Source organism: Oryza glaberrima, chromosome 7 (assembly GCF_000147395.1).
Source record: "Oryza glaberrima chromosome 7, OglaRS2, whole genome shotgun sequence".
Lineage (NCBI taxonomy): Eukaryota > Viridiplantae > Streptophyta > Magnoliopsida > Poales > Poaceae > Oryza > Oryza glaberrima.
In genome coordinates this window covers 657038-675910 of record NC_068332.1, presented here as the reverse complement: position 1 = coordinate 675910, position 18873 = coordinate 657038, and the positions used below count along the sequence as shown (strand labels likewise).

At 47.5% G+C, this 18873-nt stretch overlaps 3 protein-coding genes across 3 annotated transcripts; all 3 read right to left on the bottom strand.

Moving 5' to 3' along the window:
* Positions 1 to 4397: 4397 nt before the first annotated feature.
* On the bottom strand, positions 4398 to 6307 carry LOC127780434 (flavin-containing monooxygenase FMO GS-OX-like 8). The gene has a single exon (XM_052307338.1). The coding sequence runs from the start codon at positions 6305 to 6307 to the stop codon at positions 4868 to 4870; it is 1440 nt and encodes a 479-aa protein (XP_052163298.1). The 3' UTR covers positions 4398 to 4867.
* A 2139-nt stretch (positions 6308 to 8446) lies between these two features.
* Positions 8447 to 10283, bottom strand: LOC127780052 (flavin-containing monooxygenase FMO GS-OX-like 8). The gene has a single exon (XM_052307009.1). The coding sequence runs from the start codon at positions 10280 to 10282 to the stop codon at positions 8852 to 8854; it is 1431 nt and encodes a 476-aa protein (XP_052162969.1). The 5' UTR covers position 10283; the 3' UTR covers positions 8447 to 8851.
* Positions 10284 to 16344: 6061 nt separating this feature from the next.
* Positions 16345 to 18768, bottom strand: LOC127778509 (flavin-containing monooxygenase FMO GS-OX-like 8). Its single transcript, XM_052305129.1, has 2 exons — positions 17307 to 18768; positions 16345 to 16810 (listed from the first exon to the last, which is right to left on the bottom strand). Exon 1 carries the CDS (start codon positions 18766 to 18768, stop codon positions 17338 to 17340), a length of 1431 nt encoding a protein of 476 aa, XP_052161089.1. The 3' UTR covers positions 16345 to 16810; positions 17307 to 17337.
* Between the last annotated feature and the right edge of the window lie 105 nt (positions 18769 to 18873).

The window sequence follows — 18873 nt, the reverse complement described above, 5'->3', positions numbered from 1 at the left end:
AAAATTAAATAAGAGGTGAGTGTTACGACATGTACTGGTCAATTTGGCAGGGCTTTTCAGCTTTTCTGTAGCTCAAACCCAACAAAGTTTTACTTAAAAAGAGAATGGAGCAGAATGTAGTGACCTAGAAAAATGAGGGGTACTGGAGTGAACACAAAGACCACCCATAGGCCAAAACTTAATTTCAAATTCTGCTTCTAGCACTTAGGAGTTGGATCGAGTATTATAGATCATCGAGAGCAAGCTTTGTAAGTTTACGATTTTCCCATAACTTTTTTTTCCTACAATCAGTCCTTTTTTTAAAAAACTTATTAATCTTCTAATATTTTTTCAGAGTTGTCTAATATTTAACTCCACCTACTTTCTACTTTCTTAATACTTAATAGTATTTAATTATATCAAGAAATTGTTAGAAACTCAACATTTATAATTAATCGTCCACTGGAAACGTAGAGAACACACAATCCCAAATTAATATTACAGGACATTATGCTCAGAATGATATGCAAGGGAATACAATATTTAATGGAACATGAAAGTTGAACTAACTGCTAAAATATCTTATAAAATTTTCATGTTTCAAACACACACTGAACAATGTATCGGGCTATAAGAAAAGCGTGCCAACCGGCACGCTAATGTTCTAGTAATTGAAGCAATCAGCCAAATCATGCCCACGTCGCACGTGTGCATGGTACTAACTTCAAGTAGTGTGCGTCTGCATTTGTACTATATCGTCTCTTAAAAAGATAATCTGTGCATATATTCTATCAGTATATGTACTATAACTTTTATTAGCTCTGTGCATATATTCTGTGGTGCTGCAAAGTTCTTCATGTTTTCAATTTTCAAAGATGGCACCTTAATTTCATTGATGGTCTAGACGTCCTCGTTCCAAAATATGGTAACTTTCATGTTTAATTTGCACTAGAAATGTTGCTATATTTAAGGTCAGGAGAGTTTTGATGCTTAATTAGGTGCTGAGTTGATACAGATGTGGCAGCCACAAAATTTGTCTGGAATGTGGAAAGAACGTGTCACGACAACTTTGCCAGCTCTGTCTCTGTGCAGTGCTGGACTTAACACTAAAATTTAGCTATGACGAATTTATATATTAGTGGGATGAAGAGTATTGTACTTTCAATTAGTGAAAGGAATTGTACAAAAACTATACTACAAACGTACTTTCAATTAGTGAATTGTTTTTTATATATACACAAACTATACTACAATTGTACTTACTATGCATGGCACTAAATAAAATCGAGAACTATAATAGTACTAAATTTGTCATGTAATATTTTTATCAGTGAAATAATTTTCGCAACAATGATTATATAGATGTGTTTGCTCTTATTTCTGTTATTTTTTTGGTCCGATTGTGCCTTTGCTTTAGTGTTAGACAATTAGGTCGATCAACAGATCTTCTCACCAAAAATCTTTAAATTAGTGGCCAACTAACGTAGTGATCACATGATTAGCATCTGAAATCAATGTCCAATGCCCAAATCCCATGCTTACTTTGGTTATGACATGGCTATAGCCAACGCCATCACAAGACAAGATCCGCCGCTGGCTCTGTGCATATATCTCGTATTCTGTGGTGCTACAAAAGAATCTATTCTTCATGTTTTGAAAGATGGCACCTTAATTTCACTAATGGACTACCTTATTTCCAAAATATGGCAATATTTCTAGTTTAAATAAAGTTACTATATCTAGAGAGACAGAGAGGGAGTACTAACTCCCTAAATTGAATCCGATTACTTGGTTTAGACGCTTTATGGTGAGTTTTGTGATAAAGATGAGGCAGTCACAAAATTTGTATGGAATGTGGAAAGAACATGTTACAGGGGTGAGTACGTGTGCATCGTGGGTGTCTGTATTTGTATTGTGTTTTAAGAAAAGAAAAGAAAACATATTTTTGGACCGAGGGAGCACTTCCTAATTAAGCTGAATCCAACAACTTGGTCTAGATGCTTGATGCTGAGATTTGTGTTTAAATGGGCAGCCACAAAAACTGTGTGGAATGTGGACCTTTTTTTTTTGAAAGGTGAATGTGGACCTTGTGGCAGGCTGAAAACAATCTCATGAGCCACCGCAAACATAATCAGTTAACTAATGGGCTTCCTCAAGCGGCCTAAGATCGGAGATCTGCCATTGCTGCTGAGATTAAGGGGCTTAATTACCGGGGCCCTTTTATATCTTTGATATTACAACCTGGTTGACACGGTTTTAATCTCAAATCCACGTTCAATTTGAGCTTTGCAATTTAAATTAAAGCGGCTTAAAATTCTGTATTTTACCTTAAATAGAAATAAAGTGCTCCATCCAAATATTATCAACATATCCATATACGCGGATTTCTGCAATTAAAAATACCCAACTAAAGAAACCGAATGTGAAATCATGCCAAACAAAACGTAACTTCGTAAGTCGATCATCGTAATGACACAACTCATCATACAAGTGACAAGCAAGTATCGCTGCTTCGATGGGTTTTATTAAGTGCGTACGTGTGGCAAGAAGCCCACATCAGACGACCTAGCTGAGATTTTGCACAAAGATTGCAATCCTGCTTTAATCTAACAAAAACTCATTTTGCCCTAAGAAATATAAGATAAAGAAAAGTACTCTATATTAATTCTAGCAGAGGGGTAATATATTATTGTGTGACAAATATATTTCACCCAATTTACATGCAGATGTAAACAAACAATAGCCTTTTATACTTTACTCTACATTATAAAAGAGCCGAGAATAGCTATATATCTCTATGTATATATTTAGAGATTTACTCCGGTCCAGTAAAAAATATCTCAAGGTTACTGGTCCCTCACGGTACTAAATCGTATTCGATCGTTAGACCTAGCTAGGCAGGATGAGCAGTGTTAGATCCATCAATCGGAAACGATTTGGTGTACCGTGAGGTACTTTTTGTTGGACCGGAAAAAAATCTTATATATTTAACAAACTTATGTCCGTGTGTCTTATGATAAATATTGGAGATGTAATTTATTTTCATTATATTATAAAAATGTATATATTGTTGCAAGATCATTGTCAAAAGGGTGTGACTCTGGCTATTATTCCTGATCACAAGTATATACCCTCGGAACGTGACTATTTAATCGGGGAAAGCTTAGCACATGATGATTATTTAATCATATCATGCGCCATCATTGGACATTGAAACTATGCCTCTACACGAACGTGTGTCATCAGGCTAATGTAGCTACAATTTCTCTGAGATTTTGTCACAACCCATTTTTAGTTGTTAGTAAGGGTCAAAACTGATACGATATTATTCGCTCCGAATCCTCCCGAACCAAGGATATGATAAGAGTTCATATATATTTGATGGATATAGAGTTGGATGTGAATGGTAGCATGCGGATACGAAGCAAAGATTGCAAATCTTGCTTTAATCTAACAAAAGCTCATTTTGCCCTAAGAAATAGTATTATTTAAATAAACATGCAGATATATAAAGTATCCTTGGAACGACGTGACTATTTAATAGGGGCAAGCTTAGCACATGATGATTATTTAATCATATCATACACCATCATTGGACATTGAAACTATGCCTCTACACGAACGTGTGCCATGAGGCTAATGTAGCTACAATTTCCTTGATATTTTGTTAGAGCCCATTTTTAGTTGTCAGTAAAGGTCAAAACAGAGACGATATTATTCGCTCCAAATCCTCCCGAAGAAAGGATATGATAAGAGTTCATAGATATTTGGTGGATATAGAGTTGGATGTGAATGGTAGCATGCGGATACGAAGCCGGATGTGGTATCGATGATATGCGATGGATGCAGATTATTCGATATTCTAAGCGGATTATGTGGTGGAGGGTTTGGTAAACAATGCGATTTTCTTGGCCCATATCTTGTAACTACTCTATTTGGTCCATTTCACATCAGACAACCCATTCAATAAATTTTGGGATAATTTCCTTAGCTCATCCACTCTATTTGGATCTATTTTTAAGTCTTGGATTTAGGATTTAAAAGTTTAGCGATTAGACATTGAGATTTCATTTTAGAAAAATATATCTATTCGAATCCGATCCTTTTTCACCTCTGGTTGTCAGCATGTGAGCTCAGGTTTGGTATGGTGCCAATGTGATTAGACCTATCTCTAGATGGCCCAGCCCATCAGTACAGTACACAAACAAGAACAACAAACAAATAAAAAACAACGACATCGTGCGTATGTGCAGCCAGAGTTTGCCCTGTATGTTGATGTTGGTGTGTGAATCACTGAACCTGATCTATTTTGAAATTTGAATCTTGTTAAATTGTCTCAGTTTCTGACATATACTCCGGTTATGAATTAGTACTATATAGTAATAGAACCATGCGTAAATTTTCGTATTGTTCCATCTCGAGATAAAGTTGATCTTGTGAAAAGATCGATCATACATAACCTTTCAACATTTTGAGACTGTATCCTATGCGTTGCGTTGCATTATTTAATATACTTATACATAATACATTCCCTCCTTTTTCTTTCAATAATGCTAAGCTGAACTGATTAGAATCGAGTGCCTTTTCCTGCTAAATACTGTGCTATTTTTTTTAAAAAAGAAACACAGTACAGACGCAGACGCTCATAACGCACGCACACTCACGTACACCCAGCTCAACTCATTTCCGTTCACTTTTAGCCGACATCTTTGAGCCCCATCGTTTAGTTTATGCTTATACTTATAAACCAAAATTTGAATTTCAGATTTAATGTGGAAGTTGATCTTATAATTTTTTTATTATAGTTTATTTTATAGTTTTGTTTTTAAATAACTAAAAAATTTTATTCGCAAACTGTTATTTTAAGTTGGTAATAAGCCGTATTTTCTCATGAAAGATGGGGCCGTTTGTCATCGTCGTCCTGCTGCGTCAGCGTCGTCGCCGGTGAGATCCAGCCGTGCAGCCTCAGGCCGCCGGCAACGAGGTCGCTGTCATGGTAGTCGTCGCGGAAGGTCTCGAGGTTGTCGCACATGGTGAGGTAGGAAGACCACATGAGCTCCTTCTTCCACGCCTCCAGCCGCGGGAAGCCGCAGTTGCGCTCGCCGTAGTCGTCGCAGTACTCCAGGTCCAGGATGTCGTGCGTCCGCCGCTTGGCCACGCCGGCGGCCTCCCTGCCGCGGTTGTACTCCTCCGCGGCGCGCGCCATCTCCTCCGGCGACGGCAGCGCCCTCCGCCCGGACAGCACCTGCGCCACCCACCTCGCCTGCACCTCGTTGAACAGCGGCACCACCACCATGGCCGGGATCCCCACGAACGACAGCGACGGAGCGAGCTCCGGCGGGAACACGTGGTCGAACAGCGGCCCTACGCGGTTGTCGTCGACGGTGACCTTGCCGTCCGTGTCCAGGAACGGGTACGAGTAGGTGTAGCCGGTGCAGTAGACGACGGTGTCGGCGACGACGCATGTGCCGTCGACGAACACCACCGTCCCGTCCTCGCGCAGGTGTTCGATCTGTGGGTGGAGGTGAAGGTTGTCGTACCTGGTGAGAATCTTGGACATCGCCGGCGTCATGGCCTCCTCCGGCGACTTTGCGCTCAGGTGCACCTCCTTGGCGACGCGGCGGAGCTCTAGCCCGATGTCCTTGCCGCTGATGCTGCAGCCCACGATCACCACCACCTCGCCATGGAAGGCGTCCGGGACGCGGTAGGAATGGGAATGCAGCTGCCTCCTCCTCCACCTGTCCATCCCATCGATGGTCGGGAGCCTTGGCTGGCAGAAGTGGCCGGACGCCACGACGACGGCGTCGAACACCTCCTCCGTCTCCGCCTCCTCGCCGCGATGCTTGCTCCGCACCGCCCACCGCAGCGAGCCGTCGCGCCGCGGCGGCGCCATGGCGACGCGCGTGACCGTCGTGTTGAGCCTGACGGCGTCCATGAGGCCGAACACGTCGCAGAACTCCCTGATGTACCTGAGGAACTCGGCGTGGCCGGGGAACCGCCGCGCGTCGACCTCGCCGGCGCCGGCGCCGTCCTTGCCGGGGCGGAACGGGAAGTCGGAGAAGCCCATCACCTCCCTCGGGGTGATGAGGCGGAGCGACGCGTACATGCTGCTGTGCACGCCGGCCACGCCGAGCGGGTCGCCGGCGTCGGTCGCCGTGTCGTACAGCCACTGCCCGCCGACGCCGCCGCGCTGCTCGAGCACCGTCACGTCGAGGCCCTCTCGCCGCAGCTCGCGCGCGGCGGCGAGGCCAGACACACCGGCGCCGATCACGCACACCTTCTTGCAGGATGCCATCGTGATGGAATTGCAATCAAATTTGCAGCACATTTAAATAAAGCTTGTACAGAGCAACATGGGTCAGCATGGACAGCTCCCAGTCCGTTTAAAATTGATTTTTTTTTTTTTTTGGAGATGTTTCAACTTGAATGGATTTGGTAGAAACAGCTCTGAACAAAGCAACCAATCAAACTGAATGCAGCAAACAATAAATACAGAATATATCATTATAATCACCATTAATGACCAAAGTATGTGCTCTCATGTAGAGTCAGAGATGCCTTACCTGCTCATCATTTTTTTACAACACAAAGTTAATATAAGATGCTCTTCAAAGGAGTAGTAATCACCTTTCTTTAATCTTGGAACATCCCATTTCTCAACTGCTTTCTTTAAATTGTTTAGTAACATTTGCATCTTGACCTTCTGAGGTCATAAACTTAATACTCGCATCTTGACTACTGTATTAGCAGTCGTCTTCCAACAAGAAGATGCTGCTACCTAATGTCATGCAGGAGTGGTTTAATTTTTCTTTAGTGCAAATGAACCCATATCTGCAGTTCTGCACAGACAAATCATAATCACATATTGCTAAGATAAATGTTAGAAATTTTTTTTTGCGGGGAAGATAAATGTTAGAATTGACTAGACATAGTTATCCCTGACAAAGAAACTACTCAACACCAGCTACATGAAGAAGATAAGATTACATCATCCATTTTAAATACTTCAGAAAGAACAAATACAATCCTTTTAAATACACTAGAAAAAAATATCCGTACATTGCAACGGTTAAAGATATTTTTTCAGTGATACAATAGTTGGTAGGAGCTTAGCGATAAAGTGAAGCACTATGATCGCTATTAGGATAAATCATGAGGAAAATGATAAGGGGAAGTGAGAATCAATTTTTGTAGTCAATTAAAGGAGAAAACACACGTGAAGACATATTGACGTGGCCATGAGCCCATGACGGGAGGCGCGCTATGCGTGCGTGCAACGGATCGGTTGAGAAAAACCAGATGGACAGAAAACCTGGAAGCGATCGGGCAAAAAGAAACCAACGAAAAAAGACAAACCAAAAAAAGTACCGAATCCTTCCGTATTTTTTAGTTAGATATATATATGGTCATATACACGATCGACTACAAATATGATATATATTCAGTTATACTAACAGATGTAAATCGTTTATATCATAAAAAAGTTAGTTATACTAATTTGTAAATGCTTAATTAGTTTGCATTCAATGATCGAACAGATTATTACATTATGGTACACCCCCTCGGAGAAGTAAACTACTAGCAGTAATTGGATAAACTGAACAAAACTAAAAAGGTTCAGTTTTGAGTACAATGAAAAATCCTCTTGAGTGGTGGTATGCAGGGAATAAGGCCAATGCGGATGACAAGAAGCTCACGGGTTCAGAGGTGTGTGATGCCATCATTTACCATACAATGGACCTTGAAAAACTGCAGTTGGATCGAGCTCCACGTATGATGATGAATGAAAAATGGGAATCGCCACCGGCCGCAGTGGCGGATTCAGCATGGAGGCGGCGGAGTCTTGAGCCCCCACTACTGACGTGAAAACTATGAAAGAATCTACGAAGACCCCACTAAAATTTTTTACCATATGCAGATGGAAGGAGGGACTGTAACTCTATCTAGTTTGCTCAGACCCCACTACTATTTATACATATAAGATCAACACTGATGCATCTTTTGATGTGAGTACGTACGAACACCGTTGCAGGCTGAGGCTACCGCGGCGCTCCACAGTATCGAGAAAGTTGTGCAGCTTGGGATGACAAGAATCATACTGGAGACGGATGCCACAGAACTGCAGCGTACGTGCTCTCACATCGCCACATCGGCGGACTTTGATCGTCATCAAGATGGATGCTTATTTCGCCAAATAAAAGTCTTTGTTTCCTCTCATTTCGTTAGCTGTCTCATTTGGTATTGTCCGAGGTCTTGCAAGAAAGTGGATGACTGCCTAGCTAAGTATGGGGTGAGTTCTGTTAACTCTCACAGTGCATGTCAACCAAGTCCCTGAGCTTGTATTCCACCAGCTGGATTCTGGCGATTTGCCTAGAGCCCCTGGTTAATGAAGGTGTATTACCTGGTGTCAAAAAAAAAATCCTCTTGATACAGACAGGCCAGCACTTCTTTTCGAATTACCGTGTATTTATTTTGTTTCCTTAGGCTTAAGCAGAAATTATTGGAGTCTAATAAGCAGTGGCGCTTCCACGTTCAATCACAGGATCCTAGATATTTTATCCAATCATAACTAAAATGTGCCATTTTAATTACTATACTAACTAATAATTAGATAATCCCCCGTTTCGAAATGTTTGACGCTGTTGACTTTTTAGTACATGTTTGACCATTCGTCTTATTCAAAAAATTTAAGTAATTATTAATTCTTTTCCTATCATTTGATTCATTGTTAAATATATTTTTATGTAGGCATATAATTTTATATATTTCACAAAATTTTTGAATAAGGCGAACGGTCAAACATGTGCTAAAAAGTCAACGGTGTCAAACATTTAGGGAAGGAGGGAGTACGTATTGCACCCGGTAATTTTTGTTATACGTTCGCCACTCCAATTGCTTTTGCGTCGTCGTCCTCCTCCTGCGGCCGCGGCGCGACGGGAGTCCAGTCGTGCCGGCGCAGGCCGTCGCGGACGAGGTCACTGTCGTGGTAGCCGTCGCGGAAGCTCTCCATGTCGTCGACCATGTCGGAGAGGGACGAGAAAAAGATCTCCTTCTTCCACTGCTCCATCCGCGGGAAGCCGCAGGTGCGCTCGCCGTAGTCGTCGCAGCGTTCCAGGTCCAAGAACATGTCATGCGTCCACCGCTTCGGCAAGCCGGCGGCCTCCATGCCGCGGCTGAGCTCCTCGACGGCGCGCTGCATCTCCTCCTGCGACGGCAGCGTCCTCCGCCCGGACAGCACCTGCGCCACCCACCTCGCCTGCACCTCGATGAACACCGGCAGAAGCACCTTGGCTGGGATGCCCACGAACGACAGCGACGGCGCCAGCTCCGGCGGGAACACGTGCTCGTACAGCGGCCCGACGCGGTTGTCGTCGACGGTGACCTTCCCGTTCGTGTCCAGGAACGGGAACGAGTAGTTGTACCCGGTGCAGTAGATGATGGCGTCGGCGACGACGAACGAGCCGTCGTCGAACACCACAGTCCCGTCCTCGCGCAGGTGTTCGACCTGTGGTCGCAGGTGGAGGTTTTCGTACCTGGCGACACTTTTGGACATCGCCGACGTGATGGTCTCCTCCGTCGACTTGGTGCTGAGGTGGACCTCCTTGGCGACGCGGCGGAGCTCAAGCGCGAGCTCTGCGCCGCTCACGCTGCACCCAACGATGACGACGACCTCGCCGGCGAAGGAGTCCGGGACGCGGTACGAGTGGGAATGGAGCTGTTTCCTCCTCCACCTATCCATCCCGTCGACGGTCGGGAGCCTTGGCTGCGAGTAGTGCCCGATGGCCACCACGACGGCGTCGAACACCTCCTCCGTCTCCGCCTCGCCGTGGCGCCTGCTCCTCACCGCCCACCGCAGCGAGCCGTCGCGCCGCGGCGGCGCCATGGCGACGCGCGTGACCGTGGTGTTGAGCCTGACGGCGTCCATGAGGCCGAACGCGTCGCAGAAGTCCCTGATGTACCTGAGGAGCTCGCCGTGGACGGGGTACCGCCGCGCGTCGCCGCCGGCGTCGTTGGTGGGGCGGAACGGGAAGTCGGAGAAGCCTATGGACTCCCTCGGGCTATTGAGACGGAGCGAGGCGAACACGCTGCTGTGCACGCCGGCCATGCCGAGCGGGTCGCCGGGGTCGGTCGCCGCGTCGTACAGCCACTGCCCGCCGACGCCGCCGCGCTGCTCGAGCACCGTCACGTCGAGGCCCTCTCGCCGCAGCTCGCGCGCGGCCGCCAGCCCCGCCATCCCGCCGCCGACGACGCACACCTTCTTCCACTGCGCCGGCAGCTTGCCGTCGTCGTGGTCGGACACCATCCTCCCCTTCTCCCCTTCTCGACGAGAGCAAGAGAGACAGTTATATAAGATCCTACGTACTACTCCCTCCGTTTCTAAATACGTATTTGACACATGTTTAACACATGTTTAACTTTTTAACATGTGTTTGACACCGTTTAACTTTTTATATGTCGTGGTCGGAGTATTTGACACCGTTGACTTTTTAACACATGTTTAACTATTCACCTTATTTAAAAACTTTTGTGAAATATATGTAAAACTATATGTATACATATAAGTATATTTAACCATGAATCAAATGATAGAAAAAAAAATTAATAATTATATATTTAAAAAAGTCAACGGCGTCAAATATTTAGAAACGGAGGCCAAGTAAGCGAGACACAGTTGTGCGTTGCAACGGGAAATAAAAAAAAAGGTTAGAAATTGCTCTGCGCAAGGTATGTGATGCTACCCCTTCATGTCGGATGTTGTACCTCTACTCTAGAGTTTACATCAATGTTATCCTTATCTATTTGAATTGCACAAGCCTAGCCACAGAACTCATTCGCTGAATTTTCTTCTCTCCGATGTGCTACAGTTTGACAACTTTGATCCAAAACATAAACTCAACCAAGTTACGGCGTTTGAGAAGATGATAGTGACAATGACGAAAGTTACTTCCTTAAATTCTCCAGTCCAATAAGCAGATGTTGCTCCGACAAGACAAGTCTGCATTTCACAACTATAAAAACGATTTTTCTGGACGAACCCCTCGTCAGATTCCGGACGGTTTATAACTGACCGCGTTTGGAAAAATCGTCCTCCTATTTTTACGTGCGGATCCTTAAAATTCCTTAAGAGGTCCGCACGCAAAAAATAAGCCAATTTTTACGTGAGGACCCGAGCATCTCAAGAGCACCGCACGCGAAAATCCCCTCCCTCCTCAGGCATTTTTCCCTCTCAACTACTTCAAAAATTTCTATCTTATCCTCTCTACCTACTTGTCCTTATCCTATTTCTTCTCTCTCTCGTCTCTTTCTCCACAGGCGCGGGGCAACGGGCGCGGGGCGGCTGGCGACGGCCGGGAGCGGCGGCGGGCGGCGGCAGCAGCTAGCGCGTCCTTGCGTGCGGCCGTGACTGGTGGCGGCGCCCCTCGCCCGCCCGATCGGGTCTAGAGGCGGCGCCCCTCTCCCACCCAGATCCGGCGGTGGGCAGCGGCGGAAGGCGGCAACGGCACCGCCACCAACGGTGACAACGACGACGACGACGACAGCAGCAACCACGAGGAGGGCGGCGGCTAGGGTTATGTTTTTTATTTTATTTTTTTGGGGGTCTTTTTTTTTTGTTGCGTGTGGGCGACATAAGCCACCCGCATACGAAAAATCTGATTTTTCGTGTACTGGTGCGTCACCCGCACGAAAAGTTTCATATTTTCACAGGCACCCTGTTGTAGACGGGCGTGAGATCCGCACGCGAAAATTCCTTTCAACCGCAAACAAAAACCGTTTTGGTATTAGTGTTTGATGTATGCCTCGCGCCGATGTAGTAGTCATGATGGCTGACATGGTCGAACGATGTTGCACGGAAAGGTTCTTATAAAATGCATCTAAGGAAAAAGGAACCCGTCAAGTCGTCCTCACCTCCTTTTTCATGGCCACACTCGACCCTCTGCTAGTCACCCATATTTTTTTTATTTTTGAAATAAACCTTTTCAATACTTAAGATATGAAACTTGAACTGATGTGACAAAATAATACTACCACACCATCCTGGTTGCCGTGGTAGGATTAAATTATCACACCCGCAGCAAGTAGCGTGATAGTAATTTTTTCTCGCCAGATGCGCTGACTTGGCTACAAGGTTTAAATTTTAAAAATAAGTTTTAGAAGAGTTTATTTTTAAAATAAAATTTTAAAAAAGTTCAAAAAAATAAAATAAAAATTCATCAGCCCAAGCTAACTTGCTGGTGCCATCACCATCTTCGTGAGCCGCGATGACCCTGTCACCGTACCACGACGAGCTCGCCTCCCTGTCTACTAGCAGCGACCTCTCTACTCGTCCTCCTTTCTCACGTGTGTAGCCCCGTTCAGTCTCACTCCAGAGATTTGAGTGGCCTAGGACAAAACTAAAAGTGGAAACACTTAATACTCGCTCCGTTCTAAAATATAGCTATTTTTAAAGTTGACACGGATATTAAGAAAATATGTAAGAAGATTAGAGGAAGTGTGTGATTGAGTGAAAAGAGAAAGCATGTCAAGAAGAATGGTTGTGATTGATTGAGAGGAGGTAGGTGAAAAAATAGCTTTATTTTAGAACAAGGCACTGTGGTAGAAATATCTATATTTTAAGGCAGATAGCTATATTTTGGGACAGAGACAGTAATATCAAAGTAATAATTAATATATATTATTTGTTGTTTCATCGTATACCCTTGTACATATCACTTGATGACATGGTATCTGGGATGAACTGATAAATGAAAAGATTAACACGTTAATGGTTAACTTCATATAAATTATGAACTGGTTATAAAAGTACAACAGTATCATATTAATAATAATTGAAACTAATATAAATCTTTCGGCAATACGCGCTAGGCGCTGGTGGTTGCATGATCGATTCAGTGATATTCATCGTAGCCTCCAAGGCTCCACGCTAACCTGACGAATCTAATCAGGCAAATTAGCCAAAGGCAAGTAGACAACGTGGTGTGCTGATCAATTGGCTGCTGCTCTCACCTCGGTTCTATGGGCTAATTATTAGTCCTCACCTTTTAGCTTTGAATTAGCTCTTAAGGATCCAAACAGGTGGGCTAATTTGAGGCTAAAGTGAATTAGCCCTCCTCAAAACATTAGCTCCTCCAAAAGGTGCTAATGGGGCTAATTTTGTGTGGGGACCATCAAAAAGCAGCTCTCTCTCTCTACCTTTTAGCCATGAATTAGCCCATGGATCCAAACATACCACCCTAGGATAATGTTTATCCTACCAATTTATGACTAAACATTAGCTCTCAAGATTAGCCCTATGCTAATATTCCAAACAGGGCCTAGGTCACGGCGGCAATTAATATATCTTGAACGCGTTGGATCAATTGGGAACGATCGATGCTTCTCGTTAATCACAAATTAATTCACAATCGCAACTTAATTTGTCTGGTCGTCTACTCACGCTAGCTGCAGAACGGAGGAGAGGATGACCGATCAATCCCCTTGGACTCTCTCTGATATCTCTCTCTCTCTCTCTGCCGGAGCATGAGCCATCGTGTTACTGCCATAGCACCCAGTACGTCCGGCTCATCGGGTTCATCAACCTGGCCGCCCTCATCACCTCATTAGCCTGCCTCCCCAGCGATTTTTGAACTTTTTTTATTTTACATCTTAAAAATAAATCATTCTAAAACTTATTTTTAGTATCTGAACCTTTTGGTCACACAACGGGCGTGACAATTTTGTCCTACTACGCAACGAGAATGATGAGATCAAATAACGGTGCCACGCCAGCCAAACCCATAAGGCTAAATAGCGTTGTCACGTCAACCAGACCGGCGTGATAATGTTGTTTTGCTACGTCAGTCCGGCTGGCGTGGTCAAAAGATTTAGATCTTGAAAAATAAGTTTTTAAAGGGTTTATTTTTAAAATTTTAAAAAAAATTCCTCCCCAGCACCACTCCAGGCCGGCGTCGGAGCTAGCGTGGCATCCGTGCTCCTGCTCGCGTGCCCGACGCAAGGAGATCCGAGCTAGTTTTTGTTGGAGTCAGACTCGACTCTCATGCTTCCAGTGAGATGGGTACACTACTTAGAAAAATAGTTTTTACAGCGGCCAAAAACAGTTTTCGTAGGTGGGGGAGACATCTGCCGCTATCCTAACGCCTGCGAAAATCCAAGCGGGTCCGCAGCCTGACCGTGAAAATAAAGCGAGGAAACAGAAGAAAAATCCGGCGCTACCCGCCGGCGTCGGCATCCCCCTCCGGCCGACGGCTCTCCACCTTCGTCCGGCGCTGCTGTCCGAGGGCGAGGGGAGCGCCACCTTTGCCGCCGCTGCTGGCCGGCTCCCCTCTTCCGTCCAGATCTGGGAAGGGAGCGGCCGGTGCTGTTTGTGCCGCCGGCACCGACGTCTGGGGCGAAGGAAGGGAGAGGATTGGTGCCTAGAGCCGCCGCTTCCTCCTCCTTGCGCATGCCGAGATGCCGACCAGGCCATTGGTTCCACCTCCTCTGACGCCGCCGCGCACGGCCCCCTTCCTCCTGCCACCGCCAACCCCCCGCCGCCGCCGCAGCCGCACACGTGGCCACCGCCCTCCCCCCACCCCCCTTAGGCCAGATTTGGGAGGGAGCGAGGGAGGGGAGCGCCGCCGGCCACTGCCCTCCCCACGCCCCCCTCGGGCTAGATCTGGGAGGGAGGGAGGGTCCGGGAGCCGCCGCCGCCTTCCTGCGCCACCACCCGCTGCCACCCTCCACCTCCCGTCGGTAGTCGCGGCCCTCCGCCGCCAACCTCCCGCCGCCGCCGCCGCCGCCGCACGTGTGGCCACCGCCCCCCTCAGGCCAGATCTGGGAAGGAGTGAGGAAAGGGAGCGCCGGTGGCCACCGGTAGCCGCCGCCGCCTCCTCCACCGGTAGCCGCCGCACGCCCTCCGCCGCCGTCAGCGCCGGGGAGAGGAGGAGAGCTAGGTGAGGGGAGGGGAGAAGTGCGGGAGAGAGCTGAGAGGTGCGGGAGAAGTGCAGGATTTAGAAAAAATCTAGGGTATATAGCCTCTATTTATATATTCCCTATGTACTTAGAAAAAATAGATCGAGTTAGAGCTAGGCGTGGCGGATGATGAAACTGGCTGCGCACTTCCCATCGGAAAGCTCATGGCTTACACTGGAGTCGGAGGACGGATGAAAAATAGAATTTTTTTATTTCCTATTTTTAGGGTCGATATGTCCATGCGTTGCAACGAGCATTGGTGGAGAAACCATCTTTACTCCCGGTTGGGAACCCCTTTAATCCCGGTTCTCCAACCGGGAGTAAGGATCCGGGACTAAAGATGGACCGGTTGAAATAACCGGGACTAAAGATGTATTTTAGTCCCGGTTGGTACCACCAACCGGGGCTAAAGAGAGGGGATCTTTAGTCCCGGTTGATGTTACCAACCGGGACTAAAGAGACAATAGCGGCAGTGCAGATGGTCCCTTTTTCTTTTTCTTTTTTCCTTTTTATTTTCTCCCGAATCAAGTAGGTAAATCCCCAAATCAATCCCCAAATCTAACTAACATCCCAAATTCACATCACCAAATCCACATCACAAATCATAAAGTTATTTATACTCACAAATCAAATACATCACAATATCCTAAGAAATTACTCAAATACATCACAGATCCAAACAATGAATCACAAATTTGTAACTTCTCAGTCAAATACATCTCAGTGAATCATCACAAATTAAAAAAAAAAAGAATGCCGCTGCCGCCGCCGGTCGCCACGAACGACGGGCGCGGCCCAGCCGCCCGCCGCCGGCCGCAGCCCCGCCGCCCGCCGCCGCGCGCGGCCCCGCTGCCCGAAGCCCCGCCGCCCGCCGCCGGGCGCGGCCCCGCCGGCCTTCGCCCCGCCGCCCTCCGCCGGGCGCGACCCCGTCGGGCGCCGCCCCGCCGCCGGCCGGCCCGCCGGATGGGAAGGGGAGGCCGGCTGGGAATGGGAGGAGGAAGGGGAGAGAAGGGGGAGGAGAGGAGGAGGGGAGGAGTTGGAGAAGAGAGTTAGAGAGGATAGATCTGAGGAGAGGGGGTGAGATTCGATCTGTCTACGTTGTAACTGTGGAGGAGAGGATAAGGGATAGGGATTATATACTACGTGTTTAATTTTAGTCCCGGTTGGTACTCCCAACTGAGACTAAACATCATCTTGATCTTTAGTCCCGGTTGGTAGTACCAGCCGTGACTAAAGTGGTGATCTTTAGTCCCGGTTATTTACACCAACCGGGACTAAAGATCCTCGGCCCCCTGACACACATTTGACAGGGGATGAACCGGGACTAAAGACCAAAATTTTTATAACCGGGACTAAAAACAATATTTAGTCCCGGTTCGTTTTGGATCCGGGACTATTATGGATTTTGCTGGACCGACCAAAGATGGTTTCTCCACCAGTGGAGTTATATAATTTTAATTGTACATAGTAATCACCGTTTGCAACGCAAGCGCGTTTGTAATTAAAGTCCTATACAACAACACATTTCATCTAACAAAAAGGAACTTTACAGATGGTACAAAGTCAATATGACCGTAGGAAGTTATCATGTACCCAAGATTCACTAGTTTGCTATTGCAGGCTTACATGAAGTTATCATATTACCCTTATAAAGTTTATGACCTTAGGAGCATATTAAAACATTTTAGTGGTCCCCAAGTAATATTTGGTGCTAGCTGGTGAGAGCAGTTGAGGTGGTCCCGTAACACTTTTCTAAAATATATGCTTTGCTGGATGGTACTTTTCCTCAACTTCGATTGCTTGAGTCGAACACTTGTGCCTGGACTTGAATACTCTCCCATCTTTTAGCTCCTCGTCACTTCACTTGTCTTAGCCAAAGAACCTGCTCAAACACAATGCCTTTAGTGATGCCAATTCGAGCAAGTAATCTTGTTCGAACACATTTTCCTTGGAACAGGCCCTATTGGGCGAATGCAAATTCTTGGTCAGAAACGGCTACATATTAGAATTTGATTTGAGCAAAGCTCAAAAACACTTTCCTCATCATGCGAGTTTTTGGCCGAGTATAGGGGATGTGGTGTTCACCCCCTGCTACAACAGTAATGGCCAGCGATAACTAGAGACTGGGATGCACATAAACGTACAGTATCAGCACTTAACGATGGCATTATCAGTCTTCGGAGACGCACGTATCTCTAAACTAATTGTGTGGTGAGAAAATCGAATGTAATCCGAGAAGAAAGATGGCGGCATATTTATAGCAATTCCGAAAATAAAAAGGTTCAGTTTTTAGTACAATGAAAAATCCTCTTGAGACAGACAGGCCAGCATTATTTTGTTGAATTGTCGTGTATTTATTTGGTTTGCTTCATCTTAACCTGAATTTATTGGAGTCCAATCCAAGTGCTTTTATTTGTGGGCGTCGTCGTCCTCCTCGGCGGGAGTCCAACCGTGCCGGCGCAGGGCGTCGCGGACGAGGTCGCTGTCGTGGTAGCCGTCGCGGAAGTTCTCGATGTCGTCGACCATGTCGGAGAGGGACGACACAAAGATCTCCTTCTTCCACTGTTCCATCCGCGGGAAGCCGCAGATGCGCTCGCCGTAGTCGTCGCAGCGTTCCAGGTCCAAGAACATGTCATGCGTCCACCGCTTCGGCAACCCGGCGGCCTCCATGCCGCGGTTGTGCTCCTCGACGGCGCGCTGCATCTCCTCCGGCGACGGCAGCGTCCTCCGCCCGGACAGCACCTGCGCCACCCACCTCGCCTGCACCTCGATGAACACCGGCAGGACCACCTTGCCCGGGATGCCCACGAACGACAGCGACGGCGCCAGCTCCGGCGGGAACACGTGCTCGTACAGCGGCCCGACGCGGTTGTCGTCGACGGTGACCTTCCCGTTCGTGTCCAGGAACGGGAACGAGTAGTTGTACCCGGTGCAGTAGATGACAGCGTCGGCGACGACGAACGAGCCGTCGTCGAACACCACAGTCCCGTCCTCGCGCAGGTGTTCGACCTGTGGTCGCAGGTGGAGGTTTTCGTACCTGGCGACACTTTTGGACATCGCCGACGTGATGGTCTCCTCCGTCGACTTGGTGCTGAGGTGGACCTCCTTGGCGACGCGGCGGAGCTCAAGGGCGAGCTCTGCGCCGCTCACGCTGCACCCAACGATGACGACGACCTCGCTGGCGAAGGAGTCCGGGACGCGGTACGAGTGGGAATGGAGCTGTTTCCTCCTCCACCTATCCATCCCGTCGATGGTCGGGAGCCTTGGCTGCGAGTAGTGCCCGATGGCCACCACGACGGCGTCGAACACCTCCTCCGTCTCCGCCTCGCCGTGGCGCTTGCTCCTCACCGCCCACCGCAGCGACCCGTCGCGCCGCGGCGGCGCCATGGCGACTCGCGTGACCGTCGTGTTGAGCCTGACGGCGTCCATGAGGCCGAACGCGTCGCAGAAGTCCCTGATGTACCTGAGGAGCTCGCCGTGGACGGGGTACCGCCGCGCGTCGCCGCCGGCGTCGTTGGTGGGGCGGAACGGGAAGTCGGAGAAGCCGATGGACTCCCTCGGGCCGTTGATACGGAGCGAGGCGAACACGCTGCTGTGCACGCCGGCCATGCCGAGCGGGTCGCCGGCGTCGGTCGCCGCGTCGTACAGCCACTGCCCGCCGACGCCGGCGAGCTGCTCGAGCACCGTCACGTCGAGGCCCTCCCGCCGCAACTCGCGCGCGGCCGCCAGCCCCGCCATCCCGGCGCCGACGACACACACCTTCTTGGAGCTCCGATCCGACGACATGATTGGATTCAACATGGACAGTCTCTCCAACTCCAAATTCAATGGCGTGCTCATCTGAACATATAGATATTTTTTTTTATAAATGGATGGTAGTAGAGCAAGTTTAATAGTATAGCCCACTACTAGCTCCAAATTATCAGTAGCCAATTCATACATAGT

What these genes read in the sequence shown, in the direction of transcription:
- LOC127780434 (XM_052307338.1), bottom strand. Translation starts at nt 6,307, where the DNA reads ATGTGCTGCAAATTTGATTGCAATTCCATCACGATGGCATCCTGCAAG.
- LOC127780052 (XM_052307009.1), bottom strand. Translation starts at nt 10,282, where the DNA reads ATGGTGTCCGACCACGACGACGGCAAGCTGCCGGCGCAGTGGAAGAAG.
- LOC127778509 (XM_052305129.1), bottom strand. Translation starts at nt 18,768, where the DNA reads ATGAGCACGCCATTGAATTTGGAGTTGGAGAGACTGTCCATGTTGAAT.